At 41.3% G+C, this 26,575-nt stretch overlaps 1 protein-coding gene across 1 annotated transcript; it reads left to right on the forward strand.

Annotated features, from left to right (window-relative positions):
* The first annotated feature begins 336 nt into the window (after window positions 1-336).
* On the forward strand, window positions 337-25,305 carry wdr26a (WD repeat domain 26a). The gene is made up of 14 exons (XM_041943027.1): window positions 337-978; window positions 1,917-2,016; window positions 2,229-2,285; window positions 3,136-3,272; window positions 6,619-6,716; window positions 7,529-7,685; window positions 8,079-8,217; window positions 8,336-8,476; window positions 9,454-9,573; window positions 16,330-16,475; window positions 17,507-17,585; window positions 17,721-17,850; window positions 18,219-18,413; window positions 22,320-25,305. Exons 1-14 carry the CDS (start codon window positions 686-688, stop codon window positions 22,340-22,342), a joined length of 1,815 nt encoding a protein of 604 aa, XP_041798961.1. The 5' UTR covers window positions 337-685; the 3' UTR covers window positions 22,343-25,305.
* Window positions 25,306-26,575: the final 1,270 nt, after the last annotated feature.

A 26,575-nucleotide genomic window follows, 5' to 3' on the forward strand; every position in this document is an offset into this window, starting at 1 on the left:
GCCTGAGCGATTGGGCCTTTGGTGTATATTTTTCAATGAAGATGGCAGTAATGGTAATAATAGCAGTGGTCTAACGGGCTGACAATTGAAATCATTAATGAAACACATTATCAGCATAATTTTGATGATTGAAACTGATTTTTTTATTTGACACAGACCTAAATTATGCCTGTGAACCTTAAAACTTACTATTGAGGAGCGTAATTTTGATCATAGCTGTGAATATGGGCAAGCCTGAGAAATAGAGGCGGACAGCGCCTCCTATCGGTTACGCAGCGGCGCAAAAAGACGTGAAGGAATTTCCGCTGACGTCACTGCGTATGCCCATAACAGGGATGCAGCTGTCTGAAAGCAACAATAACAAGCTCTTCCAAACAACTTCAACGCGGAATAAACGGTACCTGACAGCGCCAATTACCACCGAATTTCACAAAATGCGGCTGTCGGAATAACTCTGACCTCAGTTAGTTCGTCGTCAGAGTTGAAAACCGGGTTATCGTCGCGGCCGCCGCCGCGAAACACACACGGACACTCGGCCGCAGGAGGAACAGGGCAGTTCGGTGCTGCATCTGGGTCAGTGGGCCTGTCGGCGGCTGTAACGGTGCTGTTGTTATCCCCACAGTGTGACGTTGCCGCTGTCATTATTTTGTATATACGCTGTGTCACCTGCATAAACCGTGGCAACATGCAGGCTAACGGGGCAGGACAGGACCGGGATTCAGAACTGTCCTGCCAGAACGGTGCGCGAAACGGTGAGCCGTCCTCCACCGGGGTAGCTCACTCCAACGGACTTCTGTCAGTCACCAACAATGGAAACACTGTCAGCAACAACAACGGACTGTCTTCCGAGCCTGCGTCCAACAACGCCAACAGCTCCTCGGATGCCAACTCGAGCGTCAAAAAGAAGAAGCGGCTGTCTCAGTCTGAGGAGGATGTCATCAGGCTGATCGGACAACATTTACACGATTTAGGTCTCAAGTAAGTGGGCCAGTTGAGCTACAGTGTCATCGACCAGGCGAGCCTGTACAGCCGGCTGTCAGATGAATTATCAAATCCATGATGCTGTCGGGATCGTCATGAGGACCTGTGGACATGTTGTCTTCTCTCTGGTTCAGGGACGAAAACCTCCTAAACCTCACTTGGAAAACTCAGGCAGTTTGTATCGTAAATATCAGCAATGCGCTTACGTTACTAAAAATAACGGAATAATGTTAGGAATCAGTAGGCCTCGCAGTTGACTTTGGCCTATTTAGAACCCACAGAGGAAATGCGTTTTCATCGCTCTTTGTGGGACGGTGGAGAGGTTGAATTTCTGATGGAATTTAAACAGGTTTTCTTCTTGTCGCACGTCAACACAACGTTCTGGAGGAAAGTAGAGACAGTAAGAGTGTCTTTACAGTCAGTTACAGATTAGTGGTGCATATGTTTGTCATCATGAAGACTTGCTCTTAAACATTAAGAAACAGTTATCAAGTTTTTACAAACGGTAAATCGGCTCTAAATTGCTTATTTACGCACGGAGTTACCCAAGTCACCTACTCCTTATGACCCCAATTCATGCCATTATATACTGTTAGTGCATACAGTACTATGCAGTGTACTGTACCCTCAAAGGAATAAGATTTCTAAGAGTTTTAATGAATGTTAATGTTTGTTGTTTTGTTTTGGGGCCACTAACAGGATTGGAAGGTGTAAATAAGAACTGCGCAATTGTGCAAATAGGCAATAATAAAAATATTTTTTTAAAATAAGGTATCCCATTTACAATGAATTAAAGGAAAAAATAGAAAAGGGTTTTTGCTTAGCAATAATATAATAGAAATATAAAAGTAAAAATACCTTCTAGTATGATCATGAGTGAGGCTGCTGATTATGATGTTAACTGATTTTTCTTCTGATGTGTACATTGCTTGCAGTCAGACAGTGGACCTTCTCATGCAGGAGTCTGGCTGCAGACTGGAGCACCCCTCTGCCACCAAATTCCGAAATCATGTCATGGAAGGAGAGTGGGACAAGGTGGAACCAAGTTATCTGAAATGCAAATCCATACTCTTAGGAGTCTTTTCCAACAGTAATCTGTGCACTATATTTTTCACCAAGTAGAGGAAATTAGATGGATTTAGTTTGATAAAAAAGACTTCTTGAAACCTCTTTGTCTAGTGATGGGTGTATCAACAGTGAGACATACCTCATTTTGTGTTATTTATTTGCTTTTCCTCTTTATTCAGGCTGAGAGTGATCTGAATGAGTTGAAGGCATTGATGCATTCTCCAAGTGCTATAGTGGTAAGTGTCAAGCCTAGCAATCCTAAGACTACTGACAGGCAGGTTTTTTCTCAATGCTATGTTGTCTCATCAACAAATGCACAAGCTCTGAATATCGGGACAAAATAAATGAAACCGCCAGTAATTAGTGGTTCACTTCAAATTAAGAATTTGCTACATGTCAGTGAAAACACTTTGGAACTAGATTTTTACACAGAGAACCTCTTCTGGAGGGGGCCAAGGAATAGACTGTAGTCCAGATGTTGTTCAAATGATTGTCAAGATGAATGTACTATGGAACACCAAAATGTGAAAAAATAATGATTAAAGAAGACATTATAAAATTAATAAGAACATAAATATAACAGTTGTTCTGTAATCCAACACATTTTTGAAGCTCATCTCAATATTTTGATATGTTAATTTTCACAGTTCACTGCAGTATTTTTTCATTTAATTCCAGCAGTTTTTATTTCAAAATGTCCTTTTTCTGAAGTCTGTTTTTCATTTCACACACCAAGTATTTGACAGTCAAGAAAAACAAGGCAGAATCAGTTATGTGATTGGCCAATCGTATCAACAGCCATATAAAAATACTCTAAATATATTTGGTAGACATTGAAGGATAGAAAATAAAAATGTTGTAAAATAGTGTTGGCCAGGTGACCAAATTTTATAACCGAGGTTTCACCTGTACAACAAAAGCGCCGCAGGTTGATACTCTCTCAAATAAGCTGGCAGTGTGTTCCCACCATGTGATGCTCAGAAAAAACAGGTTTCAAAGTTTTCTAGGCTGGTGGACACACAGCCTCTGATGACTAATGTTCTGCTGTTATTTTTGGTCTTGTCATTTCCTTGTCTTCCTGTACAGCGGATGAAATTCCTGCTGCTGCAGCAGAAGTATCTGGAGTATCTGGAGGATGGGAAGGTCTTGGAGGCCCTGCAGGTTCTCAGAGCCGAGCTCACTCCTCTCAAGTACAACATAGAGCGTATCCACATCCTGAGCGGGTCAGTTCACCAGCAGACTGAAATGTTGAACATGAAATTTTGCGTGTTGTTTTTAGATTTAAGTTTTGTATTCCCCTGCCTACTTAGGTGGGGAATTAATTCACTTCGATTTTAGTTTTATTGGTCATGTGTAGGTTAACATAGAGTCAACTGTGCAGTGAAGTCTGTTGGACGAGAAAAACAGGTCAGCTCACCAACAAGAGCACTAGTCATAAGATGAAGAGAATTTGAAATAAAAATACTTGTTGCATCTGTAGGAGTTTGTAAGGATGCCGGCATTCATGCCAGATTTCCTCAGTCTCCTCTGAAAATTGAGCCGATGGCGAGCTTTGTTGACCACAGTATCTGTGTGTACTGTCCAGGAGAGGTCCTTAGTGATGTGCATGCCAAGGATCTTGAAGCTGCTGACCTCTTCTCTGTAGGCTGTCATCAGTGATGAGGCCCAGGATGGTTGTCTCATGGGCAGACTTACTGATGGTGCTGGAGCTGTGCTTTGCCACACAGTCATGAGTAAACAGCGAGTACAAGAGGGGGCGCTGAACATACAACCCTGCAGTGCCTGCCTGTCAGGAAGTCGAAAATCCGGCTGCAGAGTGAGCTCTCCAGTCCAACATAAACAATCTTAGAGACAAGTTTTGAGGAAATAATGCTGTTGAATGTCAAGCTGAATCACTGAAGAGCATTTTTATATAAGTATTTCCTTCAGGAAGGAGCAGACGTGGGTTTTGACTAGTCTCTTGAAGCACTTCATGATGACTGATGTCAGTGCCACGGGCCGGGAGTCATTTAAACAGGGGATGATGGTGGAGTCCTTGAAGGAGGTGGGGACCACGGACCGACTCAGAGGTTGAAGATGTTGGTGAACACTGTCAGTTGATCAGCAAATGCTCAGAGAGCCTTGCCTGGGATACCGACCAGGCCCGAAGCTTTGCAGGAGTTTTTGAAGGTCCATCTCACTGCAGCTGTGTCTAGGGTCAGTCTCATGGCAGGTGCTGTTTTGTCAACATCAAACCAGATGTAAAAGGTGCAGAGCTCCTCCAGGACTGATGCAGTTGGCTGAACAGTGTCCTTTTCTTTTCCTTTGTAGTCAGTGATATGGCATAATAACGGGCTTCTACATCTGCCTGGGGTTGGAGCCTTAGTAGATGGACTCAACTTTGTCCCTGTAGTCCCTCTTGGCATTCCTGATGGACTTCCTGAGGTCATATTTGGGTGCTTTGTAGGCATGCGGGTCCCCTAAGTTCAAGGTGGTGTACGGCGCTTTGAGTTTGGCATGGATCACCTGGCTGACCCAGGGTTTCTGGTTGGGGTAGGTGGAGACAGTGGCTTTAGGAGCAACATTGCACTGTCATTGCACTTACTAATATACAGTTGTGTTCAAAATACACATCCCACATCACTGGCAAGATAAATCACTGTTTTTGTTAGAATTTCAACTTCTACACTGCAAGTAAGTTTCTAGAAGGTTTAGTAAAGGTATAGAAAACCAACAGACCCAACAGGCATTGGAAACTATTCCAATATTTTGTTATGATATGCTGGTGCCCATTTTACTCTGTTTTCAACTGTCTTCAAAGCCAGTTTTCTTGCTTTGAAGTAGAATGTGCAGTGTCCCCAATGCATTTGTGCTCATTAAAATACAATTAATTTGAAGAATTTTGATGTCTTTTTAAACACACTGCTATTATTTTGAACACAACTGTAGCCTATGGCAGAGTCTGTGTACTCGCCCATGTCTCCATCACCTGCGTCCTCAATTGTCTCAATGCAGTCCTGTAAGACCCTTCTGTCTCTTTGTTCCGTTTCTCAATGACCCTGGAAACCTGTTTCAGTTCTCGTCTATATGCAGGCAACAGCAGGATGGAGCAGTGGTCTGTCTTTCCAAAAAACAGGGTGGGGGAGGGGTCTGTAGCAGTCTCTGAATGGGGTGTAGCAGTGATCAAGGTTCTGCTCTCCTCTGGTGGGGAAAAGCTATGCTGGCAGTAAACTGGGAATACTTTCTTGATGGTGGCTCTGTTGAGGTCAAATCAAAACAATAAATGATATATTTATGAAGATGTATCAGTCTGTGGGGGGATGTAAGCAGCTGCAAGGACGACTAAACTGAACTCTCTGGACGCGTAAAAGTGTTTCACTTTGATAGTCAGCAGTTCCAGAACCGCGGAGCAGTGCCCTATTAAAACACAGACAACAGTGGCCCATGAAGAATTAACCATAAAACACACACCCCCTCCCCTCAACTTGCCTGAGTCCTTCGTTCTGTCCTGCTGGCAGATGGAGAAACCAGCCACGTCTCTGTGAAAGCCAGAACACAGCAGCTCTCAGTGTCCCCTTGGTGTTGAATCCCTGCAGGCAGCTCATCTAGCTTGCTGTCCAAGGACTGAGCATTAGCGAGCAGAATGCTATGAAGAATGTATATTGTCAGTGGTGTCCAAACTTTCTGATGACCGTCACTGTGTGTTGATAAAATTGAACATTCAGTTTGCAAAAAGGAAGTAATAAAAAGTAAAACCACAGAAATTTGCTGGGTTGACTCAAAGTCCAATATGAAGCTAGTTTTGTCAGAACATTTTTAATTTTCCGTGTCCTGTTGTCTGCTCAGTTACTCAGGAGGTCTGCTGCTAACAGGAGAGCTGCTTCTGAGGACATACAAGACTGAACAGAGGTCTGAGCCACTGTGGATTGAACAAATGGGTGCTTCAGTAGAGCTAAAACACTGCAGGCGTCTTGCTTTTGATCAGACGTTACCAGTAAGGCTGTTTTCAGTCCACCAACCATGCATCAAAAATCATAGGCTCCTCTGGCATTTAATTGAAACCACTTTGTTTTAGCAGTGGTGGTGCATCCACAGAAGGCTGTCTGTAAAAAGAATGATCCTGACTCAGATTTTGTTGCTGTGCAGGGTGACATCAGGAGCTGCAGTGTTCATCATACCCCACGATGTGAAAGTGCTTGAGTTTTTCAAAGAACAAAAATATCCTGATTGAGGTTCACTATCTTGTGTGCAGCAAAGCAAGCAGAACACTGGCAGTCACAGATAAACAGTTTTTTCAAAGTTTGCTTCTACGTAAGATAGACACACTGATGGCTTTCTACTTTTATAAAGACTAAGTAACAGTGAGTAGGAAAAAAAGTGATACCAGTGTTTGTCTTGTATAGAAAGTTAAGTGTGATTTTACTACTTGTCTTTTATGTATTAATTATGAAAGGGGAGCCTGTATTATATGAGATACATGACAGAATAGGCCAAGATTGATACAGACAAAGCCATACATTTGTGTAAGCTCACTGTAAGCAGGTGTGAATGTGTCTGACAGTATCTGAGAAAATGTCATGTGTCTTGTAGGTACCTGATGTGCAGTCATGCAGAGGACCTGCGAACCAAAGCTGAGTGGGAAGGCAAAGGCATGGCATCCAGAACAAAGCTTCTGGATAAGCTCCAAAGTGAGTGTAGTCTGACTCACACCCAATGTTTATTCTACTGCATGTAGTTAGCACTCCTTTTGTGCGGTCATTGCCATTTACTGTGTTGACTTTCCAGCAGCAACATTAACAGCAGTGGGTATTCCTCGTGTATTGGATGTGTTTGAAAATGTTGCTCTCTCCCACTCTGAAATCCTGCAACTGCTTCCTACATGACATAAACATTTGTTCCCTGTCTAGATCTTGTGTAGATAATATTCATGTGGGTCATGACATTAGGAATATCATGCACACTAAAATCAGATTTTTGCTCATTTTCCAAAACAGACATTTTCGCAAGTTACATCTCTAGTAGTATGTTAACCTTGGCCATAATGATCTTTGTATACAATATTATATTGATAATATATCATGGAACTCTGCTTCTCTAGTAATACAGATGAGTGTCTCTGTAGATGTATGCAGAGAAAGGTCTTATTGGTAACTGTAGCAGATACACATGTCCCACCCGAATCTCAACAAGGTGTTGTGCAGATCCTCACGTCAATCAAGTTGAGTTGTTGATTCAGCTCCTTTTGAGAAATGAGTCCAAAATAGTAACCAAAAAATTGCAAAAGTACTTCATACAAGTACAAAAGAAACAGCCACGTAAATGTTTCGGAGCGACCCCCAAGCTTATTTAATGAAAGAGAATTCAAGTTTAAGCAACTATCAAAGCTTCCTGACGTGAGTCAAATTTGGCTTTCTAGTTAATTCCACACTCTGACGTCTGTTACAGTAGTTAGTCAGTAAATGCTCTGAACTAATTTAAATCTTCCTGTGTGTGTGTGCAGCATACCTGCCTCCATCAGTGATGCTGCCTCCTCGCCGCTTGCAGACTCTGCTGAAGCAGGCGGTGGAGCTGCAGAGGGAGCGCTGTCTCTACCACAACACCAAGCTGGACAGTGGACTGGACTCTGTGTCCCTGCTGCTGGACCATGCCTGCAGCCGGTAAGACCCCAAATATACTGCACCATGTCAGGGCTCCGACCCGGCTGATGAGACTTTTCCTCTGCATTAAAAAGGAAAATCAAGTTTTGATGTTTGATTGTCATTTTCTACCCGTCTTGGTAGAAACAGTATTTAGTGCATTGGACCTTCTCTATAAACATTTCCATGAAGATGTTTAAATATGTATTACTAGAATCAGTTCAGATCAGGGTTTCCTCATTGCCAATGAATGTACTGTTGATCAAATCAGTAGATGTGTAAACATTCAGATTATGTAATAACTTGTTATATACATTTTTTGGCAAACAACTGTATTTGACCATAAACATGGTTTTGTTTTATTTGCATTATGGAGATTCATATCTGCTTCATTTTTGTGTTACTAATCTTTAGGAAACAGTTCCCTTGCTACACTCAGCAGATTCTCACTGAACACTGCAATGAAGTCTGGTTCTGCAAGTTCTCCAACGACGGCACAAAACTAGCAACCGGGTCCAAAGACACCACAGTCATTGTGTGGCATGTTGACATGGTAATCAATCATTTACTGATCATGAATTTCAGTTTGGAGCAGGAAAAATGAGTCAGCGTGTGATAAAATGTGTGGTGAAATAACTGGATTGTTGACTGGTTTGTCTGTTCATCAATAGGAAACCCAGCAGTTGAAGTTGATGAAGACTCTGGAGGGTCATGCTTATGGTGTTTCATACCTTGCATGGAGCCCTGATGATGCCTATCTGATAGCCTGCGGTCCTGATGACTGCTCTGAGCTGTGGTTGTGGAATGTACAGGTGCAGTATGTCTCACACTGGCGCAGAATGAACATGTATATCAGCCACCTTCATGTTTGACTAAATTATGATCCATTTTTAGAAAAGTCAAACAAGTAACACAACTGAAGCAATTGAATGACAACTGCTGGTTCAGCTGTGTGGTGAACATACTGTAAATCAGCAGCATCACTGACCAATCACAACCGTGCTGAGGCATCTAGGATCTTTCAGCATGATTTTATTCTTGTAGTTATTTGTTTCTCACAGACTGACATTCTGAGTCCAGGCCTCAAAAAGCTGGTGTGAGTCCATACAAGAAAAGACAGCATTTTATAATAGACATCACTTATGTAATAATATGAAAAAGTGTTTTTTTTGTTCGTCAGTGTATACGTTTTATTGCCTGGGATTTTTTGTGGTACTCACTATACTAAATGTTTAAGATCAAACCTTTTCAGCCTTCGGTGTATAGTGCACTTGCACCATATGTTCTCTGCCACTGTATGTCATTCATGTCCTGCAACTAAGTGAAGATTGTATTAAATGTATTTTTTTGCTTATACTTAGAAACAGCCAGCCAACTTCTCCATGACAACCAGCTGTCACAGCCTGTCCATCTGTCATACACTTAGCACAAACTGTATGCTAAGCTGACTCTTCATGGTCAAAGGAACAGTTATCAGCAGCCATGGTAGCTCTGCAAACTGTCTATTTGTTGCTGTTGTCATCTCCCAAATTACAGTCCTTTTAGTACAAAATTTCAACAAACAGTGTTTCCTTGTTGATCTGTGATGAAGATGTCTCCTTTCATGCTACACTGGATCCTAGTATAGCAGACAAGCTGTATTCTCATTGCAGTTAGTATTTTCCAAACCTGAAGGGGGAACAGTATCGCAGTAAGAGATGAAAGAAAACTTACAGTCAGTATGTGTTGCAGAGTGTGCAGTGTCTGATCATTTCAGTCATGTTCTTCTCTCTTTGGCTCTGTTGTGTAGACGGGGGAGTTACGTACAAAGATGAGTCAGTCTCATGAGGATAGTCTGACCAGCGTTGCCTGGAATCCAGATGGCAAACGCTTTGTCACTGGCGGCCAGAGAGGCCAGTTCTACCAGTGTGTGAGTATCTTTCACAGAACACACTCTGCTATCAGTGCCCACAGGTTCTGAGCATACATACAGTGCATTTACATACCACTCACTTACATCAAGCAGATTTCCTAGATTCACACTGACAGCCTTTGCCAGTGCAGCTCACAGTTTGCTTAGTGAGGCTTTCCTTATATTGATATTGATATATTGATGACATGCACTTTGAAAACATACTGGACTGTCAACGAATATTCTAAATTCGAATTTATATTCAGGTTGTTAAAAACATCCAAACATTCAAAAGCAAAAATGAGTATTTGAATGTTAAAAAAAAAGCAGCACCACCTTGAAAGCACTGCATGATGGACAGGAGTCACAAAACCAGTTTCTGTTGTCCAGTAATCACTGTTTTTTGCTCTGTTTTTGTTTTGAGATTTTACACTTTAACAAAGGTATCTCTGTAGTCATCCTTTCCAAAATGTTATCACTTATTACAACAATCTGAGCCTGTCAGTGGCAAAAACAAACACTTTTATTGGACATAGGTTGACAATACCTGGAGGGATTAAATTGAACTGCGTTCCGTGGCTGCTGGCTGCAGTGCTCTCGCTCAGGACTGAAAAAAACTCACAAAATGTTACTTTTACTTTCCTAAAACGTCACTTTCATTGATTGAAAATGTATTGTAGGTCAAGCTGAAATGAGTGCATAATTCAAACAACACAGTGTGGAATGTTTCTTTTGTAATGTCCCACACATTGTGTACACTAGCATTGTGTAGATCTTTTGAAAGACGATTACATTGAAATAATATACTACAATAATAACAGTAGTATCGCCAACCAGTCCGTATTTTAGTGAGAAATCTTAATTTTCCTCATTCCCACAGCCATCTCCCACTAGAATAGAGTGGGTAACCAACAGAGGCTGGTAGAGAGTTTGAATGGCAGTATGAAAATTGATCCAGCATAATCTGCGGCGAAACTCGTTCATATTCCAATATTTTGTTATGATATGCTGGTGCTATTCCCCTCTGAGCCGGCGGTTGGCTAGTTTAGCTGTAGTTTGGCACAGCTATGGTTCATTATTGCGTATTCGTAGCTGACCGCTGCAGAGTCAGCCGTGTTGTGGCCGGCTGCTCGCATGATATATGAACGAATATGAACGAGTTTCGCCGCAGATTATGCGTTATATAGAGGCTGCGCATGGATGCCCCGAGTACTCGCATTATATATATACGCGCCGCTCCTCTGGGGCTAATTCCTTCAAAACGACTCCAAATGCCACCAAAGTTGTCTGGGTGTCTAAATGGTTGTATTTAATGCTACAAATAAGGTCCAGTTTGTAAAAAACGAAAGTTATCCTTTAAGTCTCTTTCTGTCCCTCTCAGAGCTTCCACAGCCCCAGCAGACCATTGCATAAAAGACTGCAGATGCAACCACAGAGTCATAAAGAGTCCTCAGTAATGTTCTACATACTCCAAAGGACCTCAGTCTTCTCAGTAGATGGAGAGGACTTTGGCCCTTCCTGTACAGGGCATCAGTGTTAGTGGACCAGTCCAGTTTATTGTTGAGATGGACACCCAGGTATTTGTCCTCCTCCACGATCTTAATGTCCAAACCCTGGATGCACACCGGTGTAGTCTGTGGTGCTTTCCTGCAGATCACCATCTCCTTGGTCTTGCTGGCGTTTATGTGCAGGTGGTTTAGTCCACACCAGTCGACAAAGTTAGTGATGACTTCCCTGTATTCCAAATCGTTCCCCTGTGTTCTTCAAGGTTGGTCAGTTCAGCCTCAGAATTTACTGTTTACTCACGTATTTTGTGACCATGTGCCTAATTTTAAAAATCAAGGGAGTGGTTAGTTCAACAGTGCCATGTACAAGGAGGTTGTTAGATAAAGTCAATCAGAATCTCAAGTGGGCTAGTATGAAGATTAAGCCTAGTAAGTCAAGGAGTATTTCAATATACAGAGGGAAAGTAAGTGATAGAAAGTTCGCTATAGATGGTGAGGAAATCCCAACAATTAGGGAGAAATCAGTCAAGAGTCTAGGACGGTGGTACAATGTGGACCTGAATGATGTTGAACAGGTTGTGCAATTTAGAAAGGATGTTGCAGAAGGGCTGGAGAGAATAGATAAATCAGGGCTCCCAGGAAAACTGAGGTTGTGGTGCTTGCAGTTTGGCTTGTATCTTAGGTTAATGTGGCCAATGTCAGTATATGAAGTCCCATTATCTGTAGCAGAGAGAATGGAAAGGCTAGTTAGCTCTTATATTAGAAAATGGTTGGGTGCTCCCAGGTGCTTAAGCAATGTAGCTTTGTATGGGAAAGGAATGCTTCAGCTGCCAGTATCCAGTCTAACAGAGGAGTTTAAATGCACTAAGGTTAGGACAGAACTTTTATTATCTGGGAGTAAGGACATGTTAGTTAGCAATGTGGTTCCGAATCCTTCTGGGGGGAGGAAATGGAACCCAAGGGCAGCAGTGCAGGAGGCAGAGGCAGCTCTTAGGCATGCAGAAATAGTAGGAAATGTTCAATTTGGCCGGGGAGGCTTGGGGCTTGGCCCAGGCAAACCAGTGTGGAATAAAGCAGGTCTAAAGGAGAAAAGAAAGCTTGTAGTGGAACAGGTGCGTAGGCAGGAGGAGTTGTTAAGGGGGGCAAAAGCAGTTGGTCAAGCCAAACAGGGACAATGGTTGAATTGGGAAGGTGTTGAGAAGAGGAAACTTAGTTGGAGGGACCTGTGGAATATGGAGGAAGGCCGTATTAAATTTCTGATAGGGGCGACATACGATGTGTTGCCAACCCCGCAGAACCTAAGTCTCTGGGTACAGGGCGATCAATCGTGCCCACTCTGCTCAGGTACAGCAAGTTTAAAGCACATTTTGTCAGGTTGTAGAATTAGCTTATCACAAGGCCGGTATACATGGCGGCATAATCAGGTGCTGAGAAGCTTAGCCGCAGGCATTGAGGAGAGAAGGAAGCAGGTGAATACTGGAAGTTCTAGAAAGGAGAGGTTAGATGTGCAGTTTGTTCGAGAGGGGGAGAAAAATAGAGCTGCTAAGTCAGGGAGAAAGCAGGTAGGTGGCTGCCTGGTAGGGGCTGATGATTGGCAAATGCAGGTCGACTTGGGAGGAAAGCTAGTTGTGCCCCAGGAAATAGTTTATAGTAATCTGAGGCCGGACATTGTCTTATGGTCCATGAGTAAAAAGACTGTGTATTTTATTGAGTTAACAGTCCCTTGGGAAAATTCAGTGGAGGCAGCTTATGAAAGGAAGAAGACTAAGTATGCAGATTTAAAGACAGAATCTGAGCAGAGGGGATGGAAGACCAGGGTCTGTCCGGTTGAAGTGGGGTGTAGAGGTTTTGTTGCAGGGTCAGCTGTTTCACTGTTGAGGGAGCTGGGAGTGCATGGGCAGAGGACATGCATGCCTAACCCGGCAAGAGAAGAGGTTAAAGTCTTAACAAGACACCTCTCCTCTGCTCTGCTTTCCCCGCCCCATCTTCTCGCTCTGCCAATAGGAAGAGAACCAGGAAGTTTAGATAAGGTGGGGGTGTGGCCAGCTAGAGTCTCTCTTTGGGACCATGCGGCCTGTTCAGGTGAGTTTGCGTGGTAAGATACAGAGTTGGCTTGTTTTTTGATCTTTTTGGTTGTTTTCCTGTTTTGTTTGCTTCTTGAAGGAAATGTTAGGGTTTGTTTTCCTGCTCTGTTTGCTTTTTGAAGGAAATGGTAGGGTTTGCTGCTTCTTGAAGGAAATGTTAGAAGAGGCTGTTAAATCTAGTCTGTGGTTTAGGCCTCCACCTCCAGCACCCTCTAAATTTTCCACCCCCTACCCGAACAAGGGTCTGTATCCAATCCCTACTTCCATCTTTTGACTCTACCTCTTTATTTTCTATCCCCTACCCGAACCAGGGTTTGTATTCCCACCCCGCTTTTTCTTGGTGCAGTTGGTGAGAGGCAGGGGTAGATGATGGTAGTGTGGCAATCGGCAGTTACATGTGGCATCTAGGCCTGTGGTAGCATTGTAGCAGCTAACAATAGCTAAAGCGTTGAGAGTATGATAGTATCTTAGCAGTTAGTATTGGTAGCTAGCAATTAACATTAACAGTATAGGTGAATCTAGCTTTATTGTCTTCTTCTGTTCCTCTTAGCAGGTAGCGGTTAGCACGTAACATTAGCTAAATGGTAGCATCGGAACTGTATTGTCTTCTTCTGTTCTTCCTAGCGGTTAGCATTAGCATTAGCAATAGTTAAATGGTAGCATCGGTACTGGCCACTACCTGGAGCATCTCTGGGTCAGTTGAACGTGGCGGTGCTGTTTGGATTGTGTAGGAGCAGTGTGAACTGGCACTAGGGGGGGTGACTCTGGGACGCCGGAGTTCACTGCCTAACCTCCTGGAGGTGTAGTGGGACTAAGTAGGCGAAACACTGTTGAAGGGAGGTTTCCACCTGATGACCCCCAGAGACGTGTTAGGAATCACTGCTCTTTGGCAGGTATAGAGGCAGATTAGAGCTCCAAGGTTCTTCACTGAGAATGAATCCTCTTTTTGAGCACAAGTATCTTGTGTTTAAATTAACTCTAAGTCACTTTTAAGATTTGGGATTTTTTTCCCCATACACATCAACCCTAACACGCACAGATACAGATACAAAGGAAAACGCACACACACCCATCTACAGACACGCACATACACAAAACAAGCTCCCCCTCAAGGAGAACAGCCATTGGATAAACCAGGGATCCCTGACTACCAAATTTGCCAGTTAGTAATTTTTTTAACTTACATCTCATGAACAAGCCAAGTGCTTGCTCATGAGGGAATTGTTGGGTTTCTGTAGATAAAGAGTTTGGTTTGGACCTGCTCTATATGGAAAGTGTCCTGAGACAACTTTGGTTGTGATTTGGCGCTTTATAAATAAAAATGATTTAAATTGAATTGAATTGAATTGAATTGATACACATCCAACAATGGCTGTATCATCGGAGAATTTCTGGAGGTGGCAGCTGGTTGTGTTGTGTCTGAAGTCCAATGTGTAGAGGGTGGAGAGAAAAGGAGAGAGCACTGTACCCTGCGGAGCCCCGGTGCTGCAAACCGCCACATCAGACACACAGTTGCGAAGCCTCACATACTGTGGTCTGTTGGTGAGGTAGATGATGGGTATAGTGTATAGTGACAAGAAGAGATGAGAAGTCTCACCTTGGAAGTTAATCATCAATGTGTTTAATGTTCAACATGTCAAAAAGTGTTTATGTGATCAAATGCTAATGCTAGTTGCATGGCTGTTGAAACTTGTTCAGATCAATCTGGATCACCCTAAACCCATTTATAGACTATACTGTACCATTAAAATCTGAATCTGAATCAGAATTGGCTTCATTTTCCATTTATGTGTGCACATTTTGACTCTGGTTTAAACATTGCATTTAATGTACTTGCACAGGAAAAAAGACATGCAGCTCAACAAGGACAAAGGCAAAAATATCCCAAAAGACTGAACACTAAATAGTACAAAAACATAAAATAAACAAACCATATATAGAGAATGATGAGGCCATAAACAATTTACAAAATTTACAATGTATAGGAATTTATGTTGATATAAAACAACAGTTACAATTAATATAACAATATTAAAAATAAACTGAATAATCACTTTTTGTGGCAAGGTCAAGCATTCAGGTTACAGTTTTAATAAACTCAGTTTACTGTTTTTCAATACACGAACTCCTGATTGTTGATTGTATACCGTTTTGTCTTCATAATATGTAACTATCACTCACTGTTATTGCACCATTGTTTTTGGCCTTGGTGCCCTTCATTTTGGCCATGATGCCCCAATAAATTTGTATCTATCAAAAGCCAACGTGGCCTTGCCCTAAAAATGACTTAATGCTAGGCCTGGGATCATTCAAAATAAATCAGTCTTTTTACTGACTTGGTGGCAAGTCCTCCCTCCAACCTGCTACTAGCTAACAGGTTGGAGGGCCCTGCTAGCAACATGTCACTCTCACTATTTTGCAACTCTTATATACCTTTTTGTAAAAAATGTATCAAGTCAGTTGCTTGACCACTTTGGCACTTTTTTCAACTAAATACTCAACCTGAGCTGAAGGTATGACTCGGGCTGTCCAAATCACTCACTCAGTCAGTACTCTTGTTTCCCAATCCAGAGCCAAACCCCTGTCCTAAGCTGAAGGTCTGACTGCACAAACCACTCACTGACTTAGTGTGTGTTGGTCAGCTGGTTATGTTTGTTACTACTGGAGTTTGCTGCTCCACTCCCCTAATCAATCAATCAAAAAAATCAATCAAAATTTATTTATACAGCACTTTACAGCACTCAAGGTGACCAAAGTGCTTTACCAGTTAAAAACAAACAGTGAAATTAGAAATGAAAAACAGATTAAAAGAAAGCAACAATAGAACACATATCAGGGAAATAAAAAACAGATTAAATGCAAATAAAATAAGATAGAATAAAATAAGATATGATAAAATAAAATAAAATGTCACCACATTACTGTGTATTAAAAGCCAGTCTAAAAAGATATGTTTTGAGCCGAGTTTTGAAGAGGCCAAAGTCTGTGATGGTGTGCATGTCAGGGGGTAGTTTGTTCCAGAGTCTTGTTCCAGAGTCTGGGCAGTCTTTCTGTGGGAGAGATAATAAACTAACCGTTTTCAAGTAAAAGAAAGAAAATACTAAATAAGTAATGATCTGGGATTCACCTTAAGCAGTCTGCCGTTTTGATGGTGTTCCTGAATTTTGTTTAATCCTGACTTCCAGGACTTGGATGGAAACCTGCTGGACTCATGGGAAGGAGTTAGGGTGCAGTGCCTGTGGTGTCTGGGTGACGGCCGGACCGTCCTTGCATCAGACACCCACCAGCGTATCCGTGGATACAACTTTGAGGACCTGACTGACAGAAACATGTAAGTCACCACCCTGATTGGGTTGAGGAACCATAACACCCTTTTTCCTGCTCTTTCTGTAGAACAGACATGTCCAAACTATTCCATGAGGGCCGTATGGCTGCAGGTTTTTGTTCGAAGCAGTCAAGAGGTCTCTTTATTATCAGCTGAAGACTGAGATCAGCTGATTAAGTGAGTCCAGCCGGGTGTGCTCCTCCTTGGTTGGAATGAAAACCTGCAGCCACAGGGCGCTTCATTGAATAGTTTGGATACGCCTGATGTAGGAACAGCACAAAATGTAACCAGTTCTGGATTTCACTTTGCCTGTGCCAGCTGTAGCCTCTAAAGCTACTTTTCTCTGCACGCAGTGAACTGAAGTAAAAGATTAAAACTGGTGCCCCCTTTTTTATTTATTGAATTAAGAATCAGTTTTGAATCATGAGATTCAAAAGTGCAGCACACCTGGTGTTTGGTTGCATGTCTCTTCACCACAGGCAACCACTTTTCAGTTAACAAGCTTCTGGCAGAATTCTGGTTTGCCCAGTTTTCTTGGCAGAGCAGTAGTAGTTGTGGTTGTAGTAGTGATCAAACAAACTGATTTTCTGGCATGGACTTGTCTTTTCAGGGCATTTACTCATATTTTCAAAGGGGTTAAGATCAGGTCAGGAAGCTCAAAATAAAGCCTAATTTCATTTTGATTCACCTATCTCAAAACCACTTGTGATGTTCCAAGATTGAACTTTCTAGCTGACAGGTGGTGTTGTCATGAAGGATTTTGTACAAGTCATTTTCTTAATTATTCCATCCACTTTCTGCAATGTATCATATATATATGTATATACACACACCACACATTTTTTTCTTTATTTTTTAATGGCTGTGCCTGATTAATTGGGTCCCATTAAGGTGTTGGTGTGTAAGTTTAACCTGCCACTTACACAAGTGATGTCAAAACATTGTTTTGTGACAGATGTTATTTTCTTCCGTCTTGGCCTCTCTGTGCAGCAGTATTTGCTCTGCCTGTGACTGATGTTGTGTGTTGTATCATCCAGAGTGCAGGAGGACCACCCCATCATGTCTTTTACTGTTTCCAAAAATGGAAGGTTAGCTCTGCTCAATGTTGCTACTCAGGTGAGCAGCTTGTTACTTCCTCACATTTCACAATTTACTTTCCTTTCATTTGAACTTCAGCTAGTTGCTACAGCAGCAGTTATGGTCAGTATTGATTTTGAAATGTGTGTCTCAATAAATGATGTACATTTCTAGGGAGTGCACCTATGGGACCTGCAGGATCGGGTGCTGGTGAGGAAATACCAAGGGGTAACCCAGGGCTTCTACACCATCCACTCCTGCTTCGGAGGGCACAATGAAGACTTCATCGCTAGTGGCAGTGAAGGCAAGACAACATAATGTTTAGTAGCTCAGCTCAGCTGCTTTCTGTTGTGGACTGAGACAACAAAAAGATAACGAAAAAATAGTCAAAATTAAAAGAGCATTTCTATGACAACATTATCAGGGTTACTTTCTCGTAAATCTCAACAAAACATCATGCGAACATGTGTGTCAAGCAAGTTCAAACTAAATTAACGTATAAAACAAACAGCCACAGGATCGGCTCAGAGTAGACCCCTGTGTGTGTTCCCCTATGCACAGCCTGAGAAGTACTCTGCATGATAAGTAAACAGATTTTCATTTGTTAGGTTGCAATTTAAGTCTAATCCAATAAACAGGTTGCAGCTGATAAAGTGCCCTGTCTCTTGTCAGATCACAAAGTTTACATCTGGCACCGGCGCAGCGAGCTGCCCATCGCAGAGTTGACGGGTCACACCCGCACAGTCAACTGTGTGAGCTGGAACCCTGTCTTGCCCGGACTGCTGGCCAGCGCCTCTGATGATGGGACTGTCCGAATATGGGGACCTGCCCCCTTTCTGGATGTCCAGGATGCAGAAGGGCTCAATGGTATGAACATGAAATCTAGGACATGTAGTTGTTTGGAGTAAAATTTCAGCATTATTTGGTTTGGCGAGATGTACGGTTGTGTGTGATTTGCATAAATATGGAAACATTGCTCTCCATGATGTAACCAAGTGGCAGCATGTGTAGTGAGAACATAATGGACCAAGGCAGCTCCTTTGTGTAACCCCAAAACAGATGTCATGTTTCTCAGATTTATGTTAGAAACCAGTTTAACACACAATCAGAAAGACCAACCGACTGTTCAAGATGATTGATTGAGATATCAAATGCTGCACTTTGCAATTGAGACCTCATTTTCATCAGAATTTAGTCTGAGATCACAAATTATTTTAGTAAGAGCAGTTTCAGTGCTGTGGCCCCTATAAAGCCTGACTGAAATCCCTCCAGAATGTTATTTTCTTTAAGAAAGGATTTATTAATGATAAAAGGAAGGTTGGATATTGGCCTATAGGTAGAGAGTGCATTACCATCTAGGTCGGGTTTCTTTAGTAATGGTTTTACTACAGATTTTTTTAATACATCTGGGAAGAGGCCTGTTGGTAGTGCTGTATTTATAATCTTAATCTTAATAATCTTCTTTAAAAATGCTGTAGATACAGGGTCGTCACTTGAGGTAGAGGAGTTAGACTCAGTGAAAGTCTTGCAGAGCTCAGTTAATGTAATAAAGATGGATTTTCACATGGTTGCATCTTTTTTTTACAGTGTTTGTTGAGGTCATCTGCTTTCACTCTAATTAAGGTTATTCTGTTGTTGAAGAATGATGCAAATTCTTCACAATTTGATGCAGAGAACTGTGGACTGGTGGGGGCAGTATTGAGTAGCTGGTCAATAGTGGAGAATAATATTCTAGAATTCCCAGCATTCTCTGTAATAATCTTGAAAACCTAATCCTTTGTTGCTGGACATATTGCTTTGTTAGAAACAGTCATGGCTTCTTTGAAAATATTACAGTGAACTCTGAGCTCAGTTTTCCTCCACTGTCTTTCAGCTGCTCGACAGATTCTCTTAATCTCATTAACACTGTAATTGATTAACCATGGGGAGATTCTGTTAGTTGACCTCTTTTGAACCTTTAGTGGAGCAGTATTTAAAGCAAATGACAAGTTATTGTTGACCCAAATGATGTCATTATATTATAGAACTTTGCTTCATTTTTCAACCAAAAAGTCCTGTTTATGTTTTGTTAAGATGACTTTGGCATCAAAACACACACAGTGACGAGCAGCGGTAGGTAATTCTAATACTCAAACATTGTCAGTGTTTAACCAAGTCCAAAATGTTACCATGCTGAATGCAGTTCTTTACATGCATTTCAAATTGTTTTGAAGCTTTGAATACACCTTGAGAGTGTCTTAAGCTGGATATGGAAGGAAAAGTGTTGCTTTATGATTGAAGATTAGCAACCATCCTTTGCCTAGTCTCTCTTGGTTTTTGCGTACGCTCGAAGCTGTCCAGCAAATTAATAAGCTCTATAGCTTTGTAGTCACTTTTTATATGGTTATTTAGGTTTCAGGATTAATCTGTCATATCTAGTGATACCAGGTGCAATTAGCTCTGAGATTTCCCTGCATGAACTCAGATGAATACTTTTGTTGTCAATACAATGTAATGATGAACACTGATAATTCTGCTTTGAGCTCAAGAGCAAGATATTCAAATAATGTAAATTCACCCAGGTCAGTGTCATTACACACCTGATATGCTGTTTACCCATGTCTCAACTAAAACCCTAAAATACAAATTGTTTTCACTTATCAGATAATTATCCAAAAAGCATTCGTGAACCAATGATCTGACATTAAAAAGAGCTCATTTCAGCTATAGGGACTCTGCGACAGGAGAGGAGACTGACTGTGGCTGAACATTGACAAATTTAAGATTTCTGAGACAGGTATCAGATGGTCTGTGATTGCTAAGATATGGTATATGGTATATGCCTATGTGATATATTTATGTTTGTGATGTATTAACATATTAATAGCAGATAGCATTTGAACATAGTACGGCACTAATGATCTAATAATAATAATAATAATAGATTTTATTTAGAACACAGTTTACATTCGAATACAAATCTCAAAGTGCACAGTACAGGCAACAATAACTATAAAAGCAACAATAACAGTAAAATCAAGCAACACAATACATTCAATAATCTCCATGTGGACCTGCGAGACGAGACAGCACAAAGACTCAAGAAGCCAAGTCAGTAACATGTCTTGATAGGACAGGAACGCATACAGATGGAGAGGGAGAGAAGAACAGAGGTTTGGGTGTCATTGGAAGTCCCTCAGCAGCCTAATCCTATGGCAGCATAACTAGGGGCTGGTCCAAGGCAAGCCTGAGCCAGCCCCAAGTGTAAGCTTTATCAGAAAGGAAAGTTTTGAGCCTGCTATTAAATGTAGAGAGGGTGTCTGCCTCCTGGACAATAGCTGGAAGATGGTTCCACAGGAGAGGAGCTTGATAACTAAAGGCTCTGGCTCCCATTCTGGTTTTAGAGACTTTGGGAACCACCAGTAAGCCTGCATTCTGGGATCGCAGTGTTCTGCTGGGGTAATAGGCTACTATGAGTTCTTTAAGATAAGATGGTGCCTGACCATTTAATGCTTTGTAGGTAAGGAGAAGGATTTTAAATTCTATTTGAGATTTTACAGGCAGCCAGTGCAGAGTGGCTAATATCGGAGAAATATGGTCTCTTTTCCTGTTTTTTGTCAGAACACGTGCTGCAGCATTCTGGATTAGTTGGAGACATTTAGATATTTAATTGGGACAGCCTGATAGTGAGGAATTGCAATAATCCAGCCTGGAAGTAAATAAAGCATCGACTAGTTTTTCTGCATCATTTTGAGACAGGAAGTGCCTGATTTTTGCAATGTTACGTAGGTGGAAAAAGGCAGTCCTTGAATTTTTTTTTTACGTGGGAGTTAAATGACATATCCTGATCAAAGATGACTCCCTGATTCCTTACAGTTGTACTGGGGGCCAGCGCTATGCCATCGTTTCTATCTCATCGGGTATTGAGTTTCTAAGTTGTTTAGTCCCAAATACGATAACTTCAGTTTTGTCTGAATCCAATAACAAAAAATTGCAGGTCATCCAGGTCTTTATTTCCTTCAGACACACTTGGAGTTTAGTCAATTGATTGGTCTCCTCTGGCTTCATTGGGAAGTATAGCTGAGTATCATCTGCATAACAGTGAAAATTTATGGAATGTTTCCTGACTATGTTGCCTAGAGGAAGCAAATATAGAGTGAATCAAGAGTAGGCTTTTTGAGGAGAGGTTTTATTACAGCTACTTTAAAGGACTGTGGTAGCCTGTTGACAGAGACAGGTTAATCATGTTTTATAAAGAAGATCCAATTAAGGGTAAAACATCTTTAAACAGCTTGGTCGGGATGGGATCTAAAATGTCCATAAAGTTGAATTAGCACCTCTCTAAGGCATTTCCAACAATAACTGAATATTAAAACAATTAAAACTAACAACTATTGCAGGACTGGGCTAGACTACCTAATGCACTGGAAACATAACCAAATAAAAAGCACTGCTGCCAAGATTTTCAACTGGTCAATAAAGTACAAGTTATCATTCTACACTTACTTGATGTCTTAGACCCCATTTGATGCTAGTGGTTTTATTTTCTATCCTGCCAGCAAAAACACTAGCATTAGCATTTGTGCTTTAGCAGTTTCTGGCAGTGTCTTAACTGATGATGAATGCAAAGAAAAGTTTGATAGCTATCAGCTCCTTCCTGTGGAGAATCTGCAGCCTGCTAAACATGAATGAGTGAGTGTGTGAATTAATGGGCCAGTTCTATGAGCAGCATCATGTCCGAACAGAGCAACAGGTGATGTTGATGTGACCTCTTTCTTTTTCCTGTCCTGTCAGAATGTTGCAGCATGGACAGCTGATGATCTGCTGCTGCTGTGAACCTGAGGAGCATTAAGACTCTGTAGAAACTTGAATGGATGAAGCAGGAATAGCTTTGGTGATGGAGCTGTTTCCTGAAGGCAGGGCCAGTGGTGCTGTGTGTCCGGATCTCACAACATAGAGATGTCAGACTCAGTCACATTATTGAGAGCAGAACCGGCTGGGTGAGTTGAGCTCCACGACCTCCAGTGTCTGACCCACCTCCTCCTCCTGCCTGGACCCGTTCCCTCAGCACCATCCAGGACCACCCACTTCCTCTTATTTATTATCAAATGCGTTATTTATTCATGGGTTGTTCACTGACTTGTACTAGGCTGTGATGTAGCTGCATTTGTGGAGGGTGTTTGTTCTTAGTTTTCTTTAGTCGAGTGTGTGCTCACACGAAGAAGCTTGAATTTTTTCCTCTTTCACCTCTGTGAAGAAGTTTTACCCACAGGAACATTTGATGGATGTAACACCCATTCTAACATTAACTTTTAAATGCAAAATTCTGTTATGTTGTCTTTTTTACACAGAATGCAGTTTTTCCCTCAGCTTTCTTGCTTATAGCTAGAGAAACAATAGTATTGGATGAGCATGTCGCATAGGATTGCACAGGACAATTTACGTGATGGCTGACTCACAGTATGTCCCGCTATATCTGCTAAAGGACATTGAGCGGTTTGCTGCCTTCTAGAGGATGCAGCAGCTGATGTGTGGAAAGTTGTCGAGTTCAAAGGATTATCTGTCAACCCTAACCTCTGCATATGGATTATCCCAGTGTAGCTTTCCTCTTGCCATCGGTCCTAATCTCATCTTTATTTTGCTGATACATCTTTGCTCTTTGGTATTACTATTTACTTTATTTGTTTTCATTGCGGCCTGTTGCCATTTGTCACTGCATACAAACAGCAGTTGTCATATGAATTTCTCTTGGATTGGTTTAGTTGTGACATGTTCTAAGTTTCAGTGATCACTGTGTTTGTTTTTTTATTTACTATAAGTGAAACTGTAACATTTAAAGAGTGAATCCCAGCTCAACTGTGAACTGTCTTAAAAGATCACACTGGTGTTATTCTCTACGTTCGGTATTATCAGCAAACCCCATGAAAAGACCAGAACTGACAATGTGTTCGTCTGTTTCTCTTTTTACTTTATGACTTCCCTACCCTGTCTGTGACACTCAGCTCCAATCCCATTGGTTCCCTCTGAGGACATAAAAAAACCCCCACAAATATATAGTTTCTTAAAGAAGCGTTCAGTAATTCTAAAACAGCTGTTCTCTGTAGTTTTTAACAAACATTACATTATTGTCTTCAGCAGTGGGTTTATCCACATTTTGTGCTCTGGTGAGTATTTGGGGCAGCAGGATGGTGCATCTGGGACTGAGTCAAAATAAACTGCAGTGTGTGTGTTCATGGTAATAAAGGAATATGTCACCCAGTGCAACAGTGTTGCTCATCATGTGCTTTTCACATGTGGCAACCTCTGAGGCTTAAAAATTAAGCCAATGCTGAAGTGCCAAAAACTGCAGTTCTTTCAATCGCCACTTGAGACTGGTTCCAAAAGCGAGTCCATCCCCATAGACCCGCATATTACAATGCATGCGATGTGTTCACAGCCCGGTACAAAAACAATTTTGGTCCCTATAGCTATAGAGGGGGTGGGGGTCACACTTTGAGTGACAGCTAGGTACTAGGTTTCAGCAAAAAGACTTTGTTCAGCCTGCCTCAGCTTCACCCACACTCCACCTCTTTGCCCATTTTTGCACTAGCCGTTGCACAAGTGGGTCTTAAGAAAACCAATGGGTAACGTCACAGACACTACATCCATGTTTTATACTGTCTATGGCTTTTAATAGTTTTTGGCCAACAGCAGAGCTTCATGGCACAGAGGAATAGGATATCAGGCTTTGATAACACACACAATACTTGTTAGTAGGACACATCCATTTTTTGGTCAGTACATGAGATTTGTTCATCATTAAAAAAAAGATAGGAAATTCCCAGCCTTATCACACAGTACACTTGCTAGCTAAATGAAGAAGTGTATCTGGAGTGGATAACACATTTGTACACAAGTGTAACATAGGTTATTATGAACTTCTGAAAAGTATTTCCTTTCAGAAAGTCAAAACAACTATCTTGCCTGATGTGATGTTCTATGTAACGTGCTGTATATTTGTATGTTATGGCATGTATATGAGGCTGTGTCCAAATGGCAGACAGGATGACGTGTTTTAGGGTTTCCCATACCTTTTTTTTATTTTTTGTCAATTTAAAAAAAAGCTTTCAGCTACTCTTCAACAACTTAATGCTATTTTTACTTGACAGCACTACTGTTATTATATGAAGCAGCAAGTTTACATTCACAACTGCTAACACAAAATTGTTTTGGAGATTCAAAAACTACAAAGATACATTTCAGCCAGCTGCTTTTTGGACACTTTTTCAAAGTGCTTCTATAGATTTTATTTACAAGTTTTTTTTTAAATAACTATTATTAGAAATATTCTTTTTTTTCTAAAAACCTTTCAAGTCCTGGACAGTAACTGCAGGAATGTCAGGACAATGGGAACCCTGTTAATCTGCCCGGACACCATTGCAGCCATCACCAGCTTCAACTCTGCCATCACAGAACACACACTATGATACATAACAATATATGTTATGTTACATGCACACACACACACACACACACACACACACACTTGATTCATGCACAGATGTGGTGTTTTAGTTTCTGCTTCTGTGATTTTTACTTAAGTTTATTCTGAGTGTTTCAGGCTTCTTTTCTCTTTTCGCTGTATGAAGCCAAAGTAGGAACTTTTGTTTGCTTGCAGGTAGTTTCTGCCAGAAACCATTTTACATTTTAAATGTATTATTACAAAAAGTGATGTACTGTTCTGTATTGTTGTGTAGGAGAAGTGTTATGTATGCCTATTTTAAATAAAGTATTCAGGGTTTTAAAATTTACCTTGAAATGTCCTTTGCTTGATGTGTACTTAGTGCATGTGCCTCTGTACTGTGTCTGACTGAGCAGTAAACCTATTGACCAGAACACCTTCAGACATGTCCGTGCATGCATGCTTTATTTATTCATTTCTTGTCCATTTCAGAAGATGTGCACTCTTTTGACATTTGACCTAGTAGGTAGTTTTAAACTAATCATTTAAGGTTAACTTGTGACATTATTTGATTTATTGTAGATTAATACTGAAGACATCAAAACATGAAATAAAATGGAATTATGTGGTAAATGAAGCAAGAGATCACCTTAACCAGCATTGTGAGGTAGTCACCTGAATGTTTGTCCAACAGTCTTGAAGTAGTTCCCATATATGCTGAGTACTGGTTGCCTGCTTCTTTTCCTTCATTCTGTGGTCCGACCTTTTCCAAACTATCTCAACTGGGTTCAGGTCATGATTGTGATGGTGGTGGCCAAGTTCATCTGATGCAGCCCTCCAACGCTCTCCTGCTTGGTTCTCCTTGCAGCCAACTTAATATCCCTCCCTCCCTGACCCCTCACTTTTCAAGCGGGTAAGAGATCCTGCGATGCCCGTGAAAAACACAATAGGTGAGTTTCAGAACCAGTGTTTGGTTTGTCTGTTCTGAGCTACTGTAGAAACATGGCAGTGCAACATGGTGGACTCCGTGGTAGACCCACCCCCTCTGTAGATACACTGTGCTCCAAACTTTTCTGCAAATGTCAGTTCACTGATGAATGCCATGCTATGATGGTCCAGATGGATGGAGTTCTGGGTGGTTGGTAAAAAGCCTTGTTCCAACAAGACTGCAACGTCAAAGTAGTGGCAGAGTGATGTTTGGGCTGCAAGTAATTATACTACTATTACTAATGATAATGACAATAATGCAAAAAATGAAGCTCTAAGTTCTTTACAATAGAAATGAATTACATCCAGGGCTTCACATACAAATGAGAATGAGCATAAAAACAGGGATAGAAAGTAAAGTAAAATAAGATGAATAATGAAAACCACTTGATAATTGCTGAGGGTAGCTGCAGATTTAGATGATTTTCTGCAGGTTCATCTCTGTGAGAGCTTCCTTTCAGATTGTCACATTGTTTTCACATTGTCATTGTTACTATAAAAAAGAAAGGATCTACCATTTCACTTCTATTTCCCGCTCTCATACGGAGCAGATGTTTTTCCTGCTTGCTCTCTGCGTTGCATATATTCTTTGGTTAATGATCTGTTAAGTGAAAAGAATTTG

The sequence above is a fragment of the Chelmon rostratus genome, chromosome 8 (genome assembly GCF_017976325.1).
Source record: "Chelmon rostratus isolate fCheRos1 chromosome 8, fCheRos1.pri, whole genome shotgun sequence".
NCBI classification, from domain to species: Eukaryota; Metazoa; Chordata; class Actinopteri; order Chaetodontiformes; family Chaetodontidae; genus Chelmon; species Chelmon rostratus.

Excerpts from the sequence above, each read along its gene's own strand:
- wdr26a (XM_041943027.1), top strand. The coding sequence starts at position 686 with ATGCAGGCTAACGGGGCAGGACAGGACCGGGATTCAGAACTGTCCTGC. Across the intron at positions 2,286-3,135 it reads ATTCTCCAAGTGCTATAGTG|CGGATGAAATTCCTGCTGCT; the intron begins GTAAGTGTCAAG and ends CTTCCTGTACAG. Across the intron at positions 16,476-17,506 it reads GACCTGACTGACAGAAACAT|AGTGCAGGAGGACCACCCCA; the intron begins GTAAGTCACCAC and ends TGTATCATCCAG.